Source organism: Canis lupus, chromosome X (assembly GCF_011100685.1).
Source record: "Canis lupus familiaris isolate Mischka breed German Shepherd chromosome X, alternate assembly UU_Cfam_GSD_1.0, whole genome shotgun sequence".
In the NCBI taxonomy this organism is placed as follows: Eukaryota; Metazoa; Chordata; class Mammalia; order Carnivora; family Canidae; genus Canis; species Canis lupus.
In genome coordinates this window covers 107,999,058-108,024,171 of record NC_049260.1, presented here as the reverse complement: position 1 = coordinate 108,024,171, position 25,114 = coordinate 107,999,058, and the positions used below count along the sequence as shown (strand labels likewise).

General features: G+C 40.6%; 1 protein-coding gene and 1 long non-coding RNA gene across 4 annotated transcripts in view; one reads left to right on the top strand and one right to left on the bottom strand.

The window, feature by feature from the left end:
• The window catches only part of ARHGEF6 (Rac/Cdc42 guanine nucleotide exchange factor 6), a 101,679-nt gene that overhangs the window by 62,974 nt on the left and 13,591 nt on the right, over nt 1–25,114 (top strand). For all 3 annotated transcript variants that reach the window (XM_038588426.1, XM_038588428.1, XM_038588427.1), the window contains 5 exons: nt 953–1,075; nt 16,404–16,542; nt 19,191–19,250; nt 21,117–21,263; nt 24,280–24,366. In XM_038588426.1, coding sequence (XP_038444354.1) covers nt 953–1,075; nt 16,404–16,542; nt 19,191–19,250; nt 21,117–21,263; nt 24,280–24,366 — 556 coding nt within the window. The remainder of the gene's footprint in view (nt 1–952; nt 1,076–16,403; nt 16,543–19,190; nt 19,251–21,116; nt 21,264–24,279; nt 24,367–25,114) is intronic.
• LOC102154490 lies at nt 16,339–18,753 on the bottom strand. The gene is made up of 2 exons (XR_005386459.1): nt 18,406–18,753; nt 16,339–17,193 (listed from the first exon to the last, which is right to left on the bottom strand). It is a non-coding gene; the product is annotated as an uncharacterized LOC102154490 (long non-coding RNA).

Genomic DNA, 25,114 nt, shown 5'->3' with positions numbered 1-25,114 from the left:
AATAGTTGAGGTGTTCAACTTCATATACAAAATGGACTGTAAAGATCATCAGGCAATATATTTTTGTAGCAAGATTAATTTTCCAAGCATTGTATCTCGGAGAAGTTTCATTGTCTACAGGGAGATTGGGGTGATTGCCTGTTTCTTGAGCTTTCTGGGACACAGGTGGTCATCCAGGAAGGAAGATGGTAAGAGCCTATACCAAAGAGACCTGAGGAGCCATCCTAAATACTGATACGGATCCAGCTTATTGATGTGGAAAGATAAGTCACTAAGTGAGAGGAACCAGTTACAAACTAGATTTGTAATCTTTGTTTTCCATTTTATAGAGAAACATGTAGAAGGAAGACAAAGGAATATGCCAAAATTGTTCTAATAGCTGTCTGTGAACAGTGGAATGCTGAATAATTTTTTTCTTGCACTTTTCTGATTTGTCTACAAATGAAGACAGGTGGCTTGTAACTTAAAATAATTAGTCTTGAGGCCATCCTGCCTAGCGACCACCAAGCCACGAAGACTGCATAATATTCCTTTGTGATGTGTCATTTTTAGATTTGATTTCTTTTGTCTGTCCTTTAACTTCATATAAATTAGCCAAGAGTATTTTTTGTGTGCCTGGCTAAAATTTTGAATATTATAATTTGAACAAATATCTTAAAAAAAAAAAAACCCTACCTAGTAATTTCAAGTAAGCATCTAGCCCCTATTTATTGGTTCTGTGTTTGGTGGCTCAAGTTTAAAGTGGTGGTCAATTATCCCTTCAAAAAACAAAAAATAAGGTGGTGGTCAAGAACTTACATTCCATGGAGAAAGTGATTAGAACATATTTTCTCTTTTAACTTTCGCAAAATAATTCAAAAGGTTTGCATGTAGTCAGGCTTGATTGGTAATCCTCTTCCTTTGTCCCTTGTTTCATATTTTACATTCTGTGTTTCATCTGTCTTACTTACAGGTTTCCAGAAAACCAACACAAAGTAGGAGGTTGTCTGCTGAACCTCATGCCTCATTTTAAATCTATGTATCTGGCTTACTGTGCAAATCACCCCTCAGCTGTCAATGTACTCACACAGCACAGGTAAATTGTTAACTGTTTGCCCAAATAAGCCATTCTGCAGTGAGATCCTTTCCTAAAACCACTTCCTTTAGAAATCCAAGGTGTCCAGTTGGACTTTTGATTATCCCCCTTCACAATTGCAGGAGTTAATCTGTCATTATGTGGATTGCTAGTCTGTCAGTGCAGCAGATCATTTCCTGAGCATCTGCTATGTGCAGAAACCGGTACTAGCTGAGGGGGGATACAGTAGCAAACAAGGAAGAGGAAGTCCCTTCCCTCCTGGAGCATAGAATCTCAAGGGAAATACAGACATGAAATGAAATGTCATAAACATGTGGCATTACAAAAGGGTAATTAAAAGGGTGCTGTGAGACTTTGCAGTGTGGTACCAGCTTAGTGTGGGATGAGGGAAGATCAGGGAAAGTTTTCCTGAAGCAAAACTCCATTTAGATCCAGTGTTTTAGCCTTTCCTCATCCCAGTGAATGATTGATCTGAGTTGCTGACAGAAGGCTAAAGTGCCTGGGTTCATTCCTTTTTTCTCTTTCCCTTTCTCTGGTGGGGGAAGCTTCAAACAGTGCTATGGCTCAAAGGCAGATACTCATTACCCTGGAAGGGCAGAAGGAAACCAGCAGTGTGAACTATCTGGCAGGCGTTTTAAGCAACGGGCTGTGATAATAATTGTACACGAATATAAATTGTTCACAATTCATGGGGAACAATGAAATGGTATCTCCTTTAAGAGTCCTTGCGAGGGACCCAGATTAGCTCGTATCTCTCTTACCCTTCCTCACCATCTCCTTTCCCAGCCCTGATGCATTCACTGATGCATTCATCTGGACCAGAACCCTGGATGATAGGTTTAAAGATACAGTTTGGACTTTGAAATGGTGTGCTAGAAATCTAGTGTGGGGGTCGGGAGGAGGAAGACAACAGCAAGAACACCACACAGAGTCTCTTAGTACTTGACCCAGAAACGAGACTCAGAATGGATATGGATTCCTCAGGACTGGAAACCGGAAAGAATATTCTTCTCTTAATCTGGCTCAGACTTGAACCCCCAGAGCCAGACTGGAACACTAGTTGACACGAACCCTCAGAAGTGGTAGAAATTTGGGTTTTATCCTGGTTGGTTAGGAGTTTTATTGAATTTAGAGAGCCAATAAGTAAGGATTCTTAAGGTAGAATTCAGTGGGTCCTGCTTGGAGGTCAATTTTCTTCTCCTGATCAAAGTCATGAGTTCTTGTAGAATAGCAAATATGGAAGTTGGAGTTTAAAGAAGGAGAGGCCATGATTCTGAGTTATTTAGGCAAGTAGCTGAACTCCTTATAGCTAATACTAGCTAATAATAGCACTGACAGTGCACCAGGCACATAAGAGCCTATGAGGGAATTACTATTACTACCTTCACTGCTTTACAGATAAGACAGTGGAAGGTCAAGTAATCTGCCGGAGAGCTCATAGCTCTTAAGTAGTTGAGCCAGAATTAGCATCCAGGTCTATCACACTTCTAAAAAAATATTTTTATTAAGATATATATATATATATTCCCTACAAAGTATAATTTAAATGCAAATTTAAAGAATTACAATAAAATGAGCACTCGTATACACACCACCCAGCTTAAAAAATAAAACATTACCAAAAAAGAGAGAATGAAAGTGTTACCATTTCCTTTTTTATCTACCAGCCTTATTGAATTCTAATTCACATACCATGCAATTCACCCATTTGAAGCATACAGTTGAATTATTTTTAGCATATTCAGAGTTGTGCAACCATCACCACAATCAATTGAAGAACATTTTCATCACTCCCCAGACAATCCCATGCTCATTAGCAGGCACCCTCCATTGCCATTCCAAGGTAACCCCTAAAGTACTTTAAGTCACTCTGGATTTGCTAATTCTAGACATTTCATTTAAGTGGAGTCACACACCACAGGGCCTTTTATGTTTAGCTTTCTTTACTCATCATGTTTTCAAGCTTCATCATGTTGTAGTACTTATTTGCACCTCATTTTTTTAGAGATTTTATTTATTTATTAATGAGAGAGAGAGAGAGAGAGAGAAGCAGAGATACAGGCAGAGGGAGAAGCAGGCTGCTGGCAGGAAGCCCGACATGGGACTTGATCCTGGGTCTCCAGTATCACACCCTAGGCTGAAGGCAGGCGCTAAACCATTGAGCCACCCAGGGATCCCCCAGTACTTCATTTTTTAAATCCTCACAGAAGATTCCATTATTTAGATACTGCATATTGTTCTTCCATTCACTAGTATGTAGACATATGAATTGTGAATAACCTACTGGCTATGAACATCAGCTACAAGTGTTTGTGTGGACATCTGTTTTCATTTCTCTTGGTAGATACCTAGGAGTGACATTGCTGGGTCATATGATAACTCTTCTGTTTCACCTTCGGAGCAGTTGTCAGACTGTTTTCCAAAGTGGCTACACCAATTTATGTTCCCACCACCAGTGTATGAGAGTCCCATTTTTCTCCTCATCCCCACCATTTATTATTATCAGTCTGTTTGATTATAGCCATCCTTATGGGTATAAAGTGATCTCTCATTGTGATTTGGTTTGCATTTCCCTAACGAATAATGATGTTAAGTGTCTTTCATGGGTTTATTGGCCATTTGTATATCTTCATTTGGGAAAACATCTATTTGGATCCTTCACTTACTTTAAAATCAGATTATTTGTTTTATTGAGTAATTATCTGCGTACTGTAAATTCACCATTTTATTTATTTTAAAAGATTATTTATTTTTAAAAGATTTTGTTTATTTATTCATGAGAAATACACAGAGTACTTACACAGAGTACGTCACTCTGGATTTGCTAATTCTAGACATTTCATTTAAGTGGAGTCACACACCACAGGGCCTTTTATGTTTAGCTTTCTTTACTAGTCATGTTTTCAAGCTTCATTGTGTTGCAGTACTTATTTGTACCTCATTTTTTTAAAGAGATTTTATTTATTTATTAATGAGAGAGAGAGAAAGAGAGAGAGAAGCAGAGACACAGGCAGAGGGAGAAGCAGGCTCCTGGCAGGGAGCCCGACATGGGACTTGATCCCGGGTCTCCAGGATCACACCCTGGGCTGAAGGCAGGCGCTAAACCGCTGAGCCACCCAGGGATCCCCCAGTACCTCATTTTTTAAATCCCCACAGAAGATTCCATTATTTAGATACCTCATTTTTTAAACAGATTTTATTTATGTATTAATGAGAGAGAGAGAGAGAGAAGCAGAGACACAGGCAGAGGGAGAAGCAGGCTCCCTGCCGGGAGCCTGATGTGGAACTTGATCCCAAAACCCCAGGATTATACCCTGAGCCAAAGGCAGATACTCATCCACTAAGCCACCCAGGTGTCCCTATTTATTTATTTTACAGAGAGAGTAAGAGAGAGTGCGTGAACACACACACACACACAAGCTGGGGAGAGGAGCAGAGGGGGAGGGAGAAAAATCCTCAGGCAGACTCCCCACTGAGTACAGAGCCCCACATGGAGCTTGATCCCACAAACCTGAGATCATGAACCAAAATCAAGAGTCGGGTGCTCAACTGACTCAGTCACCCAGGCATCCCAGAAATGCACTATTTTAAAGTGTATAATTAAGTGGTTGTTAATATATTCACCAGGTTGGGCAACCATCACCACCATTTGGTTTCAAAACATTTTCATCTCCCCCAAAAGAAACCTAGTAGCCAGTAGTGGTCACTTTCCTTCTTTCCAGTGGCTAATGATGTTGAACATGGTTGCACATGCTTGTTGGCTATTATAAGACCTTCTTTGAAAATATGTTTGTTTAAATCATTTGCCTGTTGTTTAGTTGGGCTATCTTTTCATTGTTGAGTTGTAACACTTCTTTATATATTCTTCTTTATATATTCCTCATATCAGATACATGATTTGCAAAAATTTTCTCCCAGTTTATATGTTGTCTTTTCACTTTCTTGATGGTACCCTATGAAGCACAAAAGTTTTAATTTTAAGTTTAATTTTGATGACATCCATCATACCTATTTTCCTACTGTTGCTTGTGGTTTTGATGTTTTAGCTAAAAAACTATTGCTTAATCCAGGTCATGAGAATTTATGCCTATTTAAGAATTTTATAGTGTTATCTCTTACATTTAGCTCTTTAATCCATTTTTGAGTTAATTTCTGCATACGGTATGAGGGAGGGGTCCAACTTCATTCTTTTGTGTGTGTAAGTCTAATGTCCCAGCACCCTTTGTTGATTTCTATTCTTATAAATTTATTACATTGTTTTATGTCTCAGAATTGGATCTATCTTGGTGAATGCTCCACTTGAGCTTCAGAACAATGTATATTTTTTCTGTGGTTAGATGAAATATTCTATAAATGTAAATGAGATTACTAGGTTGACGGCCTGTCTACTTCAGCTATGTCTTTTTTTTTTTTCATCCCAGCTATGTCTTTACTAATTTTCTATCTGCTGGATCTGTTGATTACTGATAGAGGGATGTTGAGGTTTCTAACCACAATAGTGGATTTATCTGTTTCTCCTTTCAATTCTATTAATGTTTGCCTCGTGTATTTTGTTGTACCGTTGTTAGGTGTTTTCACATTAAGGATTGTTTTGTCTTGTTGGGGAATTGGCCCTTTTATCTTTATGTAATGCTCCCTCTTTATCCCTCATAATTTTCTTTGTTCTGATGTAGCTTTTTCTGAAATTAATGTAGCTAACTCAGCACATTTTTGACATATATTTTTCATCCTTTCCCTTTTATTCTATTTATATCTCATAGACAATATACAGTTGTGTCTTGTTTTTTAATCCACTCTGACAGCCTTGTCTTTTAATTGGTATATTGAGACCATTTACATTTAAAGTGATTATTGATATAGTTGGATTCATGTTTACCATGTTTATAACAGTTTTCTTTTTAAATATTTTTTAAAGATTTTATTTATTCATGAGAGACACACAGAGAGAGGCAGAGGAATAGGCAGAGGGAGAAGTGGGCTCCCCGCAGGACTCGATCCCAGGACCCCGGGATCCCGGGACCTGAGTCAAAGTCAGATGCTCAACCACTGAACCACTCATGTGTCCCTATAACTGTTTGCTATTCATTGTACTTGTTCTGTTTCTTTACTACCCCACTTTTACTGACTTCTCTGGTTTTAGTTAAATGTTTTATGTGACTTCATTTTTCATTTTATCTTCTCTCCTAGCATATTATACTTCTGAAAAAAACTTTAGTGGTTTCCCTAGAGTTTACAATAGCCATTTATAACTAACAGCACTTTCATATAACACTTTGATTTCATAGGTAGTATTCTCAATTCCCCCTCATCTCTTACAACATTGTTCTCATTCACTTCATTTATCCATAAGGTAAAATCACCTGATATATTGTCACTATTATTACTTTGAACAGTTATCTATTAGATCCATTAAGAATCAGAAAAGGGGGGGACCGCTGGGTGGCTCAGCGGTTTGGCGCCTGCCTTTGGCCCGGGGCGTGATCCTGGAGTCCTGGGATGGGAGTCCCGCGTCGGGCTTCCGGCATGGAGTCTGCTTCTCCCTCTGCCTGTGTTTCTGCCTCTCTCTCTCTCTGTGTGTGTCTATCATGAATGAATGAATGAATAAATAAATAAATAAATAAATCTTTAAAAAAAGAATCAGAAAAAGGTTTTCTTTCACTTACATGTATTATTCTCTGGCACTCTTCCCTTTTTATGTAGGTCTAAGTTTACTTCTCTCTGAAGAACTTTTTTTAACAATCTTTGTGAAGGTGGTCTACTGGTGATAATTTCAGTTTTTGTTTGCCTGAGGAAGTATTTTTCCTCCACTTTTTTTTTTTAAAGTAGGCTCTACTCCCAGTGTGGAGCCCAATGCAAGGCTTGAACTCATGATTCTGAGATCAAGACCTGAGCAGAGATTGAGTCGGACTCAGAACTGACTGAGCCTCCCAGGTGCTCCTCTCCTCCACTTAAAAAAATTCTTTTCCCTTTTATTTTTATTGTGGCAGAAAATATATATAGCATGAGATATACCCTCAACAGATTTCTAAGTGTAAGAACAGTATGCGAGGAGATTTTTCTATGATCTTTGCCTTGAGAACTTGAGTGGACTCTTGGATGCAAAACCCATGGAAGTATTGGGATCCTGAGACTAGGCCCCTGGGAGTTTTTAACTGTTCAGCTAGTCCACATGTAGACTCTTAAAATTCATCAAAATTAGCATTTGAGTGTTTCTACCAGTTACTGGCTCCCATGGCTTCTTCAGGGAAGCAGATCTCTGTTTTAATTCTCTGTATTTACCTGCCTTTCCAGATTTGGGGTGGAGGGGTCATCTCATTTCCTGGTGGATCTAAGGAAAGTCATTGATTTTCAATTAGTCCAGTTTTTTTTTCTTCCTTGGGAGAATAGTAAGGATGCCTTCCAAACTCTATATGTCAGAGCTGAAACCAGAAGTCCTTCAATGATTTTTTTGAATTCTGTTTTTGGTGGTTGCTTTGAGACTTTCCATATGTATCCTAACTTATCAGAATCTCCTTTATATTCACACTAAATTAATTCTAGTGTGATAAACTAATTTTACTCCTCGTATACCCTGTGTCTTCTCATTTGGGGCTACTGTTATACATATTATATCTATATGCTATAAATCCAGAAATACATTGTTGTAAATATTATTTTATGTAATGCTATGTGTATTACTGAAACAGAGAGGGAAAGGAGAACAAGGATATATTTAGAGCATCTGTTACATTAACATTCACTTTTAGTAGGTGTTTATCTTAATTTCTTCCTGTGGATTTGAGTTACTATCTGGTATCATATCCTTACTCCAATAGTGCTTTCCTCCCACCCACTGCCACTGTGCTGTGCTTGTAAAATATATTACATTTCAATGTTACAGGCCCAATGATATTGCTTTACACAATCATTTTTATACTAGTTAAGAGAAAAAGGAGAAATATGTAAATATGTCTTTCACAATTGCATGACTACCTTTGCTGGTGCTCTTTTTACATGTAGATTTGAATTTACATTTGGATTTACTTAATTTTCTCATGTAACTTTAATATTTTCTTGTAAGCTGGGTCTTCCAGCAAGTAATTCTTTGGTTTTGTTTATTGGGGAATATTTCCATTCCACCTAAATTTTGGAAAAATAGTTTGGATGGATATAGAATTCTTGGTGGGCAGTTTCATTTTTTTACCTTGAGTATATGTCATTTCACTGCCTCTGGGCCCATATTAATTCTGATGAGAGATTAGTGGTTAATCTTATTCAGGTTCCCTAGCCTATGATCAGTTTTCTCTTTCTATTTTTAAGATTTTCTCTTTTTTTTTTTTTTTTGTCTCTCAGCATTTTTACTACAATTTGTACATGGATCTCTTTGCACCTGTCCTACTTGGAATTCATTGAGTTTCTTGGCTATATAGATCAACATTTTCCTCAAGTTTGGGGTTTTCAGTCATTATATCTTCACATATTTTTTTTCTGCTCCATTCTCTCTCCTCTCCTTTGGGACTGTCATGATTCATATGTTTTTGTGCTCAAAGATGCCCCACATTTCTCTGAGGCTGGTTCATTTTTCTTTATTCGTTTCTCCCTGCCCCACCCCTGTTTTCTCAGATTGCATTATCTCTCTGAATCTATCATTAAAGTTACTGATTCTTTCTTCTGTCAGTTCGCATCTACCACTGAGCAGCTCCAGTGAATTTTAAAATCTCAGATATTGTATCTTTTAACCCCAGAACTTCTATTTGGTTCTTTTTTAAAAAAAAAAACAATTTCTGTCTCTTCACTGATACTCTCTGGTAAGACATTGTCATTATAGCTTCCTTTAGTTCTTTAAGCATGGTTTCCTTCTTTTGTTGTTGTTTATTTTTTTATTGGAGTTCGATTTGCCAACATATAGTACAACACCCAATTTTCATCCCATCAAGTGCCCCCCTCAGTGCCTGTCACCCAGTCACCCCATCCCCCCACCCACCTCCCCTTCCACTACCCCTTATTCATTTCCCAGATTTAAGAGTCTCTCATGTTCTGTCACCCTCTCTATTTCCCACTCATTTTCTCTTCTTTCCCCTTTAATCAGCATGGTTTCCTTTTGTTCTTAGAGCACATTTATAATGGCTTTGAAGTCTTGTAACTCTCACAGACAATTTTTATTATCTCTTTTTATCTCTTGTGTATGGGTCACACATTCCTATTTCTTTGCATGTTACATATTTTGTTGTTGTTGTAAACTAGACACTATGCAATTTTAGTGTTAGAAACTCTGGATACTGATTCCTTTCTCTCCTCTTGGGGGTGTGTTGTTGTTATTGTTTGCCTATTTGTTTAGTTACTTGATAGTCTCTCTTAGTGACGCCTGTTTCACCCACAGTGTGCACCTCTGACGTCATCCTTCAGAGAGCATAGCCCTGGTCATGCACACAGTCAACCTGAAAGGATGGTGGTTTTAGCAGGGTTCTCTTTGACCATCTCTCCCTGATTTTCCTGTTAAGCTGTCTACCCAATTCTGCATCAGATCCAGCTGTTAGGCCCCACTAATTTCCAGTGGATTGCTCTCATGGTTTTGACAATCCCCTGTGGGGCATAAATTGATCTGTCATCCAATCCAATGAAGTTCAGGCAGGGGTAGTTTTTGAGACAAATCTTTGAAGTGTGTTCTGACCCTTCTTAGCTGTGTCTTTCCTTGGTACTTTCTAGTGACCTAACTAGCCTGTGGTTTACATTCTTGCTCTTAATTAAGAAGAGCTGCCGGCATCCTCTTCTTTTCCTCATCACCAAAATCTTCATTGTTTTTGCAAGAACTTTTAGGTTTGGATTCCCTCACACTCTTTTTCTTTTATCCTTTTTTTAAAAAGTAGGCTCTACACCCAACATGGGGCTCTAGCTCATGACTGTGAGATCAAGAGTCACATGGTCTACCAACTGAACCAGCCAGGCGCCCCTCCCCACACTTTTTTTTTCTTTTTCCTTTTTTAAAAATTTAAATTCAATTAGCTAACATCTGGTACATTTATTTCTGATGTAGTTTTCAGTGATTCGTCAGTTGCATATAACACCCAGTGCTCATCATATCACATGCACTCTTTCATGCCCATCACCCAGTTACCCCATTCCCTCATCCCCCACACTCTTTTTCAACTAAAACCAGTTCCTCTGGGGAGAGCCTCAGAACTCTCTGTTCCTGTAGGCTGCCTTCCTCCCTGGGAAAAATCTTTGTGCCACTGTTTTGGGCACTGGGTAGGGCACTAGCCTCTGGTCTTCTCTGCTTGCCTCTCTCAGCACAGAACCTCTGCCCAGCAAGTGAGTAGGGGTGAAGGTGTTGGGTCCCAGTGTTTTCAGCCTGCCACTGTAGGGATAGAGCCTTCTTCCTATGCCTGTGTGAGAGGCTGAGTAGAGAAGGAAGCCTCCACCTCTTAGCCATGCTGGCTAGGAATTGGCTTCTTCAGCTTAAAGTTTAAGCAGATGAGATATGCTAGTGAGGTATTGTGTCCTTGGATTGGGAGCTGAGGGGAGAGGGAGGGAGACCTGAAGTCTTGGCCACACTTGCAAGAGGTAGAGCCTCCATCAAGCTGAGTGGGGAGGGAAGGAGAGAGGAAGATGGCAAGTTCATGGTCAAATGCCAGGTACTCTCCTTGTTCTGAGCATTGGAATGTTTTCTTGAATAAATGTTCTTTCACTTATCATTATGCCATTAGGACAATTTCTGGAGACCTGAAATGGTTGCTTTTATAGTTTCCACCAACCTGCAGGTTTGTGTGGGGATTAAATAAGATAATGTCTACAAAGTACCCAGTATTTAGCACAAGGCAGTTGTCACCACTCTTTATTTCTACTTTATTCATTTGCTACCAGCCATTAGTTACTTTTTAAAAAGAAAGTTGTATGTGGCATTTCCAGCATACAAAATACAGAAATAAAATAAAGTCCACCCAGGTAGCCACCATTCAGCTTAACAAACAAATTTTAGCTGCAGTCGTAGTCCTATATGTACTCTCTCCTATTTCCTGTTCCTCCCTCCCATGCCACAGGGAACCACAGTCCTGAATTTGGTTTTATCATTTCCAGAAATATTTTCATACTTTACTATCTATCTTCAATTAAGAAAAAAAAATACCCAGAAGCATTTTTCCTGTGGTGGATAAACATCTTGTGTGTATAAAGACAAATTTCTTAATACCAATAAAAAGAGATCCCCCTCATGTTAGAATATGAGCACATTTTCTTTTCCTTTTAACCTGAGAAGGTCAATTCCAGAAAGAAATGGTGTACCTCCAGGAGCCGACTTCTATAGTGTTCAGAGAAGTTTCAGTTGTAACTCTGTGTGCTAGAATGTTATGACTGCATTTACCCACATTAGGATTTTAATTTTGTAAATAACAGTAGAGATTCCTTCAACCATTATGATTTAAAGTTTGTTACAGGGATGCCTGAGTGGCTCAGTGGTTGAGTGCCTGCCTTTGGCTCAGGGCATGATCCCGGATTCCTGGGGTCGAATCCCACATCGGGCTCCTTGCATGGAGCCTACTTCTCCCTCTGCCTGTGTGTCTGCCTCTCTCTGTCTCTCATGAATAAATAAACAAAATCTTAAAAAAATAAATAAAGTTTGTTAGAGAGTTAATTTAAAGTTTCTCAACTTTGGGGGGATTATCATATCCTATTTGCTTCATTTTGGTTAGTGGTGTTTTTTGAGAATTTTATAATATACCTTGAAATGATGGAAGACTCATTGGAGTCCCATAGAACTGAATTTTTATATTACCTTTTATTTCTATATAAGGGATGAAAATTAAATTGAAATCCTTGGAGGTTTCCCCAGATGTGTTTCTCATATAATCTCAGCTCTTTTACATGTATCTTGTGGGCAATTTATGCTGAAGACTAGAGGCAAGGTATAGGTGAATGAAATTTCAGTCTAAAATCCTATTTTATTGTTTTTTTTTTAAAAAGCAAGATTTATTTACTTATTTGAGAGGGAGGGAGAGAGAGGGAGAGATAGAGGGAGAGAGAGAGAGAGGTGGGATAGGAGCAGAGGGAGAGGGAGAGAGAATCCCAAGCAGACTCCCCGCTGATCATGGAACCCTGATGTGGGGCTCGATCTCATGACCCTGAGCTGAAGCCAAGAGTCGGGTGTTTAACTGGCTGTGCCACACAAGCACCCCTAAAATCCTGTTTTAGATGAAAGTGTCAGCCGAAATAAGGACATTGGTGGATTTCTGTTCTTTCCCTGCCGAAATCTGTGGATGCTTAGACACTGAATTCCACTGGAGCCTTAACCGGCCAGTCAGTTGAACTTCTTCCTTTCGGCCTGCAGATGGCAGCATCATACCAGAAATATACCTGACATTTGGCAAAGACCTACTACAGCTTTGAAATTCATTACGTGTTGGTACCTTGTTAAAAATGCAGTGATGTATCATCTGAATATGGATATAGAAGCAGACCCCAACTTTGATGTGTCCCCATATTTACATATATTTGAATGGCTGCCCCAGTCTTTTGTTATCCCTTGGTTGAGGTCTTTTGGGATTTCCCCTCTCTTTCCCTTTCAGGCTTATTACTGTAGCTCTTGTTTCTTCCTGGGAATAAGTGCTCCCTTACAAAAATACCCACTTCTCTCTCGTGCTTTGGTGTGTCTCCCATCCTTTTCGCGAGGGAAGGGACTCAGATTGAAAGAGAGAGCAAAGTGGGCAGCCCGGGTGGCTCAGCAGTTTAGCGGTTTAGCGCCGTCTTCAGTTCAGGGCGTGATCCTGGAGACACCGGGCTCCATGTCACCACTGTGCCCGGTTCCTCTTGTTGTCTTACTGTTTACCCTGTTGTCAGCAATGAAGACTTGGAGGAAAAACCCAGAGTTGTGTTGTGCATTCGTTCCGGGGACAAGGAGCCTAGGGAACATTCTGAGACTGGGTTCGGTTCTTTCTGTGTCTTTGAGGAACCGGGGGAGGGAGCGCACGCGGGACAGATCACAAACAAAAAGTGGCGGGGATGAAAAAGAAGCAGACAGCCTTGGCTCTGGGACTAGATGAATGAATAAAGTGATAATAGGGATCCACCTAACCCATTTGAGTGGCATCCCTGGGATTTCCCACTGGCCAGAGGTCCAGGCCTTCAGCTCCTCAGGCCTCACTTCCCCCTTTCCAGGCCACAGTGATTTCCATGAAAGCAGGGCAGGGGAGGAAGGAAGTGTAGGGGGGTATATCTAATCCTTTTCCAGCTATTTTAGGTAGACTTCTCATCCTCAAAGTAGAAATCTATGCAAAGATTCCACAGAAACACTCTTATATGATATGGTTAACCTCTGTAGAAGTATTAGAAGTTAGGATCATTTTCTGGAGCTTTCTAGCCTAACCCCAAACATCCCAGAGCCCCATCCACCATGCATTCTGTGAGATAAATGTATATTGAATCTAAAACAGCATTCATACATTGAGAACTGCTTCTCTTATATCACATCATGTGTACAGAACATGTGAAGCTTGAAAAACAAGTTTTAACCCACTGACATTTCCAACAGGCTATATAAAATTAAAAACCGCATTTTAAAGACAGCTTGTTCTTTGATATAACAATAGATATTTGAATCTTACATTTTTGTATAATGACCTTAATTTGTGGATTAAGTTTATTTGGCCAAGTAAAATGTGTCTTGTAGGATCTAGTTATTGTAATGGGCAGTGGCTTTATTAAGACAGTTTTGTTCATTTGTTGCACTAGTAAAATGCTCATTTCTTCCCAATAGCCGATGATCTCATGTTAAATGGAAAAATTTTTTTTTAATTTTTTATTTATTTATGATAGTTACACACACAGAGAGAGATACAGAGACACAGGCAGAGAGAGAAGCAGGCTCCATGCACCAGGAGCCCGATGTGGGACTCGATCCCGGGTCTCCAGGATCGCGCCCTGGGCCAAAGGCAGGCGCCAAACCGCTGCGCCACCCAGGGATCCCTAAATGGAAAAAATTTTAAAGACCCTCTTTTATGATATTTAGCAAGCCTAAAAGTTAGAATGCGGCATGGAAAGTAATAACAAAATACACGTTAGCATTTGCTTTTAATTGTTGTAAGCCTTGTATCAATTAGTGTAGAACATCGAGGACAGGGGGCATTTATTTAGTCATGGAGAGAAAAAAAATAAGACTTGTTTACCTAATTGAAAAGAAATTAGGAAAGTGATTTTCCCTAAATTACATTTCTATTCAAATGCACTCTCCAAATTCAAGTTATTTTCCTAATTATATTTTATATGCAATGAATTTTTAAACCTCTTTGTGCACTTTATGCTCTTGGTTGGAAATTTAACATCAATTGAGTTTCCATTAAGCTGGAAATCACAGCTTAATGGTAGTTTTTAGAGATGTGATTTTAGCAAGGTATTTGTCTTGGCATAGTAATAACAGTAATATAAATGCATTTATAGACTACTTTAAAGTTTACAAAATACTTTTCTACACAAAGGCGTGTGGTGTCATGGAAAGACTTGAGGCTTTGACTTCAGACCTGGGCGTGAACCCCAACTTAGCCATTTACTTCCAATTACTCTTCCTGAGTCTCAGGCTTCTCATCTGTAAAATGAGGGTAACACCTGGGTTGAAGTGCCACTGTGCATATTAAATAGGAATGAATGTTTGTGAATATCTTAGCATGAAACAAGTCACCTTCTGAACCCCAGTAGTGAATCTTCAGAATTTAGTAGGAAGTAGATTTAATCCCTGTCTTACAAATGAGTCAGCTGAGTCCAGGTAACTGATCCAGAGGCACCAGCCCTGATTCATGACTCCAGGTCCAGAGCTCTTCCCTCCTCCCAGGGGCTTCTGGGGCAAGACGGCAAACATAGATACAATACTCAGCATGGATTGCCAGGTGTGGCCACTCAGATACCATCCAGCTTCCATCAAAGCAGTGATTCCTAGCCCATTTTCCCTCTGACATACATGTGACCCTGCATGGCTCCAGGTTGCTGGGGTGTTAGCTGAAACCCCATCCCTTTCTCTCCCACTCACAAAAGCCCAAGAAGGGAGTGTGTCTATTAATAGGATAACCTACAATCCATCCCATCCCCACCCCACCACCCAGTATTTTACTGCCAATAGCAAGTTTCTCTGAAAACCTTTCACCACTGATTGCAACATGCCATGGTTAGGAACTGCCTGCCTGAGCTGTCTTCTAGGGAGAATAAGTCATTTCGAAGTAGATAGTTCATGATCGAGAGTGATGAGAAAGATTGGTGGGACCAGTGGGAGGTAAAAAGTGTGGGCTTGAGTTTGTAGGCAATCAGAGGTTCTTGAGTAGAAAGCAACAGGATTAGAGTGGTAGTCTGCAGGACAACTTGGAAGCCAAAAAGGCTGGAAGCCAGGAGACCAGTTGGACTCTTGGAGTGAACCAGATGGTATGAGATAAAGGTCTGAACCGTGGCAGTGGCAGCGGGAATGGAAAGGAATCAACCTGAGACTGATTGGCTATGCACAAGCAAGCAAGGAGGCAGAGGGGGCCCAGTCAGAAGCAGAAGTTTCAGAATATGCTGTCAGGTAGGCAGTGGGTGTCCTTCTTTAATTTTATTTTGCACAAATGAATATTAAAATGATCTTGCAGCCCCAGGACTCAGGATCACGTTGCTAGAAAGGGACAATTAGGACGGTGCAAAAAAGCAGAAAAGAAAAGCCCAAGCTTATAGGGCATAGTTCATAACATATTAGTGGTCTTTTTCTTTTAACCCAATTGCTGCCTTATGGAACTGTCTGTGTAGCCTGCTGTGCTGGTTTCAGATCCTAGGCTAAGTGACTTTGTGGCTAGTCATAGGAACATGCAGCTATCTGAATTTTGAACTTGATTCTGAACATTACAAGTGAGTGCCCGATGATAGGGAGTATGCGGTGAGTTGCTACGCTTGGCATTTTACCAGTCAATAACCAGAAAGTTTGAAATGACTCAAGCTGTATGTGGAGGCCGTCTGATAGACTGTATGTCCCATGTTGGTGGGGGCAGTCTCCTTAATTGAGGGCAGGGATTTTTATTTCATCCACTGCTGTGTCCCCTGCAGAGAACAGAGCCCATTTATTTGTAGATGTCAATCAATGATTGTTGTATGCACAGATGAAGCCGGGGATCACAGTGACTCTGGCTTGCCACAGTAGCCCCAGTGCTGGGCACAAGGCTGATTGCATAGCAGGAGCTGAATAAAGGTTTATCAAATGGAACTGACATGAGTTGGACATCATTTGGTTTAGCGAAACTGATTTCTGTCTGGTTTTATATTGTGCAAAATACAGGAAAATAATATTGGGTTGGGAATTCTTTACTTGGAACATTAAGCAGTAACAAAACCATGTTCATTCTTTTGCTAGTGATGATCTGGAACAATTCATGGAAAGTCAAGGTGCGTCCAGCCCAGGGATCCTCATTTTAACAACCAGCCTCAGCAAACCATTCATGCGACTGGAAAAGTATGTCACTCTCTTGCAAGAGTTGGAACGGCATATGGAGGTAAGAAGGCAGTGTGTGGACCTCTGCTCTAGAGGAAGCAGCCAGTCTCCCTTCAGACTAACCCTGCTGAGGAATTCAGGAAAAGCCTTGGTTTCACATTTTACTTGATCCAGTCTTCCCTCTTCCTGGGCTTCTAGTATCCCTCTTTATGCAGCAAAATAGAAAGGGGGCATTCTTTTTCCCCCCTCTTAAGATTTTTTTTTTTATTTAATTTATTTTTCCCATTTTTATTGACAAATAAAAACCATATATGTTTAGGTTGTACAATGTGATTTTTTTAAGTGTACCATGTGATGGTTTAATATCTGTAGACATTGTGAAATGATTCCCACAAGCTAGTTAATTCACACCTCCATCACCTCACACAGTTACAAGTATTTTTTTATAACACTTACAATATACTCTCAGTGAATTGCAAGTATACAATACAGTGCTAGAAACTATAACCACCATGCCGTACATTAGATCCCCGGAATTCATTCATCTTGCAACTAAGAGGTCCCTCCTTTACTACAAAATATTCGTGATCATTTGTCTTCCCAGCCTCAAACCCGGTGCTTCTCTCAAGTTGACTTAGGTTCTCCTCATCTGTCGATGGTGGTTCAGTCAAAATTGGCCAAGATTTTCTGTTGTTCTGGTATATGAACCAGCCTGATTGTGGGATATAAACAAAGCAAAGCATCAGAAAATATAAACACCATTTTCACTTATAGACAGGGATAAATATCTTGAGATCACTGCGATCATTCAGCTTTCTGAATTACAGCTTTCTGGGTTACACTGGAACATTCTGGAATCTCCTTAAAGACTCATAAACAGGATAACCAATATTAATTGATCTGTCTATGTATCCATAGACCTACATCAAATCCCCTCACATTTGTGTTTATAAACTTAGAGTTGATTGGCAATAGCTGCAGCATAGCTATAATCTTTCCTAAATATTAAGATTGGCAATGATGCCTGACCATTGAATACTGTTTCAGCAAGAGGCCAGATCCTTTTATTAAAACCCAATCAACAGGGATTGCTTCTAGAGTCGTCCTTGCACCATGGAGCATGGGTGTTTGAGGTGTGGGTGGGAGAGGAGGGCCCTCTGAGGGAGGCTGCGTTTACCCTAGTTGCTCTTCCTGTGTCTGAGGAAAGGTTTTGAGGTTTTAAAGGGTTTGATTATCTTTAAAGAAAAAGGTTGCACACCGCTGTTCTCATCAGCATTTGTAAGGATTGAAAGCGTGTACTCTGAGCAAAACCACATTCTCAGGTTGTTTGGCCTGCCGGAAAGCTGGAGGCAGCAGGGAGCTAGTGAGCAAAGCCTGCTGGGATGAAATTTCAGTTAGGCCTTGGGAAGGTGTTGACCTCTGGATGCCTTCCCAAAAGCTAAACCAGTTTGCTGAACCGTTTGAGGTTTGCCCCTCCTTGCTTATTGCAGAAATCCAGAAACCAGCGGCCTCAGTTTCTGTTCCTGCTCAATGCAGGAGTGCTAACATATACTCAGTTTGAGGAGAAGAATCCCCAGCCACCCCCGCTGTCTGGATCCCCTCCAATGGGCTTCTGTGTGTTGGAGCCTGTCTGCACTCCTGCCTCCGTTGGCTGTTGTTCACCTGCCTTGGGCCGCCTTCTGTTTCCCACCAACAGATAACCCACACCCTCAGCACTAGTTAGCCATCCGGTGAGCCACTTTCTCCAGATTTCTGATCATTTAGCATGGCCGCTGGCTAAGGGGAGCCTAGAATCAAATTAGCTATTGGTTAATTTGGCAAAGGATACATTTGACCATAAAAGAATAGAAACCTTCTTCACAGAAGCAATACTGTTCTTGGCTTGGGGCAGACCCCTGGTCTGTCCAGCTGTGTGTTTTCTTACCTATGGCTGGTGGAGCAGCAGATTTTGTCCTTCCGTTAGGCCGGCTGAATCCCAAAGGTTAGGTAGACATATACTCCCATGGTGGGTATACAGCCTCCCCAAGAATCTCCCCTCTCCTTTCATGAGTGGTCACGGAGATATGCATTCCTCAGAGCCGTTCTGGAACCTGTCTGCTTTTCGGGGTTGTAAGTAGCACAGAACTGCAGACCATATATGTGGCTTACAAAGAAGCACATGGTATGAAACTTGGAATTTTGTTCCCATCTGCCCCACTGAGCCTCCTGGAGGAAAATGAAGGCATTTTAGGAAGTAAGATGGGATTGATTTTTCTGTAACCACGGTTCCCTACCTCTTGTCACTTATTAACAACGTGGCCTGATGATGCCCCCTCCTGACTGCTGATTATTTATTATCTAGAGACTCAGTAACCACACCTAGCATGTTGTTGCCAAATCCATGATGCGCTACCTACCGCCTGTCTACGTTTCTTGGTCATCTGATCATGGGAGGCGCTGAGACGCCAAATGCTTAGGTGCTGCCTTATTTTGTGATCTTTAAATTAGCATACAGTGAAATGGACTTTTTTCTTTTGACATATAGTGCTGTGGCTTTCAGCACGTGTCTGGATTCATCTGACCACTGCCACGATGGAGATACAAGACAGATCCATCATCCCCTCAGATTTCCTCTGTGTCCTTGCGGCTGCCACACCCTCCTCCCTCAACCCCTGGCAATGGCTGATCTGTTCTCCTTTAATATTATTTTGCAATGTATTCCTTTAATAGGATACGCATCCAGATCATCAGGATATTCTGAAAGCAATCATAGCATTCAAAACTCTCATGGTAGGTGATGCTCTCCAATTATAATTCTGTTTTGTATGCTTTGTTCCTAAAAGAGTGACATGTGTGTAACGTTTCTTTCCTTATGCAAAGGTCTTTAGAGTGGAAACAATAAGCTTTAGTGACAGTACGGCAGTGATTGTCTCATTTAATTTTGTCTTCCAAAAAATCATGCTTACCTATGAAAGGTTGCCAGGCTGAGAGTATAAAGCACTCACATTTGAAGTTTCTGCCACATTAAGCATTGCTGTGTAGGTGGGGGGTTTCCTTTTGTCTCTTTGTCTTTCCCCCCTGTGTCGTTCACCTTATGTCTGTGCAACTTGTCGTTCACTGATTGGCATCGATAATGGATTCATCTATATATGCCAAAAGGTGTGAGTTTGTTCTTTGCATATGAAAAAGAAATCCTTCATCAAATCTAAAAGGAGAAAACCTACTCAAATACAGTTGCTTTATACAGATTTCTATCAAAGCTATCTGTAATCTTGTATCTTGAGCATGATGGTTAATGTCTTCTGGAACCCACTGATGGCACTTGGTAGCATTTTAGGAGAAAAGATAGTGTTACTTTGAGTGATTGATTAAGTTCAAATTCACTTTTTAAAAAGATTTATTTATTTATTTGAGAGAGAGGAGCACAAGAGGGAGAGGGAGAGAGAATCTCAAGCAGACTCCACGCTGAGCATGGAGCTGGGTGCAGGGATCTCTCACAACCCCGAGATCACGACCCAAGCTGAAACCAAGAGTCAGACACTTAAGCGACCATGCCACCCAGGAACCCCAAGCTTAGCTTCATTTTAGACATTTCTGTGGCATTCTAATTGACTGCATTCCATGGTTAGTTACTGATCCTTGCTATAACGTTGTGAGGCAGCATTCACCATCACCTCATTTTTATTGCTGTTAAAAGATCAGTACCTGGTGTGTCCACAGGAAACATCAAATTGAAGAGCAGAGTAAAGCATTAGGTTAAAATTGCTGTAGTCATAGGTCAAAAATGGTTGAATATTGGCAATTTTCTATGGCTCAACCTAACAGAACAGCCCACCGAAATATGGCATTTATTACTACTTGTGTCCCTTGATTTGTCCTATGTAAATTGAATATAGAATTCTTTTTTATAAAAATAATATTTCTTTCTGACCATTGTACATGTTGTGAAGCTTGCTTTGATGGCCATAGTATGTTTATTCCCAGTATAGATGCTTCAAAAATGTGTGTACAGTGAACTGCTGTCTTTAAGTTTACATGTAGCTGAAAGGGGCAGCAGAGATTTTATAGAAAACACACCCCAAAAAACTATGACATTTATTTGGAAACAGTAGCATAGCTAACCATATGTTCATTTTCATATTCAGCTTGGAATGAGTACTGTTAAATCACTCTAAGAAATAACTTCACACTTTCTGAAGCAGTGATATTTATATATAGTGTATTCATATGCCACATATTGTTTCCTGGCTTGTATTTTCAGTTTGTATTAGTAAAATTCAGTTGTATCTCTTTTTCATGGTTCTCTTAGGAATGAAAATTAATTTCGTATTTTTTCCATATCGATCTACTACTAGTGCCTAAAGTATAGGGCCGTGCCACAGTGAATCCAACTGATCTTATAACGAAACAAATACAGGGTCCCTTCTACCACTTTATCTTGATGTTTTGACAAAAGTGGCCCTTCTTCACAAAACCTTTGGCTAGAGATTTAAGATAGTGGATCTCTTTATGTGTCAGGAGCACATCTGGTGATGGGACTTGTGATGAGGAATAGGGACTCCGTGGCAATCTGAAAGTGCAAAGTCCCATCTCACTTTGGTCTTGTTTTGGGTCTGTGTAACAAGAATTCCATTATGTTCTGCTTTGGTTCTATAGGGCCAGTGCCAAGATCTAAGAAAGAGAAAACAGCTGGAGTTGCAGATACTTTCAGAACCTATTCAGGCATGGGAAGGAGAGAATATTAAAACCTTGGGAAACGTGCTGTTTATGTCACAAGTAATGATGCAATACGGAACATCTGAGGTAAGATGTTTCAAATCTCAACGCCATTGCTTCCATCTTCCCTGTTTCTCTTCTTTGACTTGTCCTTTCGTCAAGGTCAAGTGCTTGAACATTCAAAGAAACTGAGCACCTCTTCTTTGCCCGGCACTCTGCTAGGTGCTGTGGGAGATAGGAGGAAAGAATACGCGATAATCCCGGCCTTCGAGGAATGTCTTACAAAACAGATGGAAACTCAAGCTGCAACTGGCAAACAAACCCAAATAGTCAGCATAGGTTGTGTGGTCTCCAGTGGATTCCACGGAAAGCCTTATGGAGGTAGGATCTGAGGAAAGCCTTATGGAGGTAGGACCTGAGGAGGAGGCCAGGAAGAGAGATGGCAAGGATTTTGTAAGTTAGAGGCTGTTCCTACCTCCGGAAAGAACAGAAGCGTGGCCTTTTGAGATGGAGAGAAACATCAGGTTTTGAGAACCCCGGGCATCAGGCAAGAGCTGTTCAGATCCACAAGGCAGGCAGCAGAGTCATAGAGAAATACGACGAAAGGGGTGATAACAATATTCACTCTGCCAACCATGTGTGTCAGTAAACTGGGGGGATGGGGCTAGGCACAGAAGGACCAGCTGGGTTGCAAAGTGAGAAGCACCCCCCACGAAGGTGGTGGGGAAGAAAATGAAAGTGCAAGGGCAAATGAACCCCGTTTAGGAGGGCAGGTTGAGACGAAGCAGTGACCTGGGGGCCAGAGGAGACGATGAATGTTATCTTAGACCTGTTAACTTGCCTGTAACATAGGTCTCCAGGTGGAAAGGTCTTGTAGGCAGCTGTTAAAACAGAAGAAAAATGTGGGTGGGAGTGAGAGGCAGAGATTCAGATGTCCCTGACAGATGTGCCCTCCTAGGAAGTAAATATCTGGAGAGAAGCATGGAGGGCTGAAGATGGATTATGTCTTTTAGGAAGGGGGCAGAGTAGGGGAGGAAGGTTGCTTATGTCACCTGGTATGATTTATCGGGTCTTAGAACTGCCTTCCCTGTCCCAAAACATCTTCCTATAGTCCCTGACAGGTCTCTGTCAGAGATTCATTACTTAGGGTTAATAAGCAATCTCATTTAAGATGCAGATACCCTGGGGAGGGTTAATGCAGTGGCCAGTCTAACTATTAGTCTTTCACACCTTTGGGATAAACCTCTGGGGTGAAGGGAGGAGGAGCCAGGGCCTGAAAGAGCCCACAAAGAGAATTGGAGAAGTGTGTTGTCATGGAAACTCCAGGAGGGGCTGTGGAAAGTGGTCAGCCTGCTGAGTGCCGATGAAGGTTCGAAGGTTTGAAGGTTCGGAGGTCAAGGAGTCTGGAAACCAAGAAGAAACCATTGGATTTCGCTAGAAGGCAGTTATTGATGACTTCGAGAGAGCAGTAGGGCTGCAGTTAGGGAGGAATCAATGGGGAGAAAAATGAAGACAGCAAGTAATTTGGCAATATAGTCTCAAGGACCAGGAGGTACTGGCATACCTGGGAGATGTTGGACGTTGGGTTCCAGACACCTGCCATAAAGCAAACAGTGCAGTGAAGCGAGTCAAATGAAGTTTTTGGTCTCTCGGTGCATATAAAAGTAGTCTTTATGCTATATCATAGTTTATTAAGTGTACAATAGTGTCATGTCTAAAAACAGTTACGGACCTTAATCAAAAATACTTTATTGCTAAAAAATGCTAACCAGCATCACGGCTTTCAGTGAGTCATAATCACTGATCACCATAACAAAAACAGTAATAGTGAAAAAGCTTGAAATGCAGCAAGAATTACCAAAACATGACAGAGACATGAAGTGAGCAAATGCTGTTGGAAAAATGGCGCCTACAGACTCGCTTCACACCGGGGCCCTACGAACCCTCAATGAGTAAAAACACGGCACCCGTGAAACCCGATACGGGGAAGCGCAGTAAGGCGAGGCAGGCCGGTGTTACACAGAAGGAGCCACGGGATCCATGAAGGCCTGTTAGGACAGAAGCTGGCCATATGTTAACGAGCAGAAAAGAAGAAATTAGGCTGCTGGAAGGACAGGGAAGAGACAGAGTGTCTGCAGAAGGAAGCTAAGTAAGAGAAAGACGTGAGAGGGTGCAAAGAACTTGCTAGAAGAGTGAGCCTCAAAGGATTGATTGCCTTTCTCAAGTGCAAGGAAGATGGAGATAGGCATAAGGATCATTGTAGCTAACATGGCTGGATGTGTCAGCCAAACAGAAGTTTTTGCACCTACTAATCACATATCTGTGTAAGAAGTTCAGAGAAGCCCTCTTGTGTGAAGTTTCCTTTAGTGCCACTTCCAAAAAGTATTTACTTCTTCGTGTTATGTGGGAACAATAGCTACCTTGTTCTAAAATTTTAGTGATTGGGCAGCCTGGGTGGCTCAGTGCTTTAGCGCTGCCTTCAGTCCAGGGCATGATCCTGGGGACCCAGGATTGAGTCTCATGTCAGGCTTCCTGCATGGAGCCTGCTTCTCCCTCCACCTGTGTCTCTGCCTCTCTCTCTCTGTCTCTCATGAATAAATAAATAAAATCTTTAAAAATTAAAAATAAATTAAAAATAAAATTTTAGTGATTAAGTGATTTTGTAATTAAGATTAAAATTAATTTTATGAATAGGATTTTAATATACATGCTACAGCATAATAAACTTCCTATTGCCCCAAAGCCCCTTCTGCTTTGCTCCTTTTCAAAGGAAAAATCATTTTCATTTTGTAAACCCAGAGACTTGTGCCTTGCCATTAATTGTGTGATGTCTCAGGTGTGCATACCTGGGAAACCAGCATGGTTAATTTGTATCTAACTTATGTATATGAAGAAAAAGGATAAACCAGGGGTTTGTACTCATATCAAAGCAAAATTCAACCAGTTTTGTGTTTTTAGGTTGGGTATCTTTTTTAAATGTTCGCTTTTTGTGCTCTGTTGCCTTATACAAGCTCTGTGTTATACAACAGTGACTCCAGAAATTCTTAACAAATAAAATGTCCAATTTCTGTTCTCCACTTAACATTTTTTCATTTCACTTTAGGAAAAGGAGGAGCGGTACCTCATGCTGTTTTCAAGTGTCTTGATTCTGTTATCTGCAAGTCCTCGGATGAGTGGCTTTATCTATCAGGTTAGTAGATTTCATACAAAGCAAATAGCAGGATCCAGAATGAAAACAGGTTTCCATCCAGATGCAATATTTCCACTCTGGCATTAAAAGCTCCAGCCAGAAAAGACAGAATGTTCTGACCCTTTGTTGTAATTAAACAGCTTATAAGAGCAGATGTTCCTTAGATCAGAAACCTTTATATAGCTGTAATGAGTTTATATTGAATATCCACTGCTCTGGTTATGAGCTAGGTTATGGATGTTCAAATAGAATTCTGAGTCTACAACCAGATAAATTAACAGCCATATTTCACAGGCTCATATCATATCATTATTGCTGAGAAACTATAAAGCTGGGGCCTGCTCCTGTGACTGTCTGATTGCAGTCATATCACATGATTTGGGGTTCTGAGGTGCAAGTCATGAAACTCCTTAGGAAATTAAACTTCCTTCTGTCTGCTCCCAAAATATGGAAGGCTAGTGAGTTACTGTCATCTGTTATAACTGGCCTAGTGATTACTAAGTTTCATAAAATTGGAATTTTTTTTGAATATTTACTTTGTTTACTGATTCCCTTCCAAATGTGTTAGAAAAAAGTAAGCTGTTTATAAATCCCCACCGTATGGTTTAGGGCGTGTTGGCAAAACACAACCCACATTTCCCCCTTGCTTTTTTGTCTAATTAAAATTGAAAGGAAAACATATTATCTATTGACAAGCCAGAGAGATATGTCTGGCCATAATTCAGCAGTGATTCCTGAGAGGGTCAGA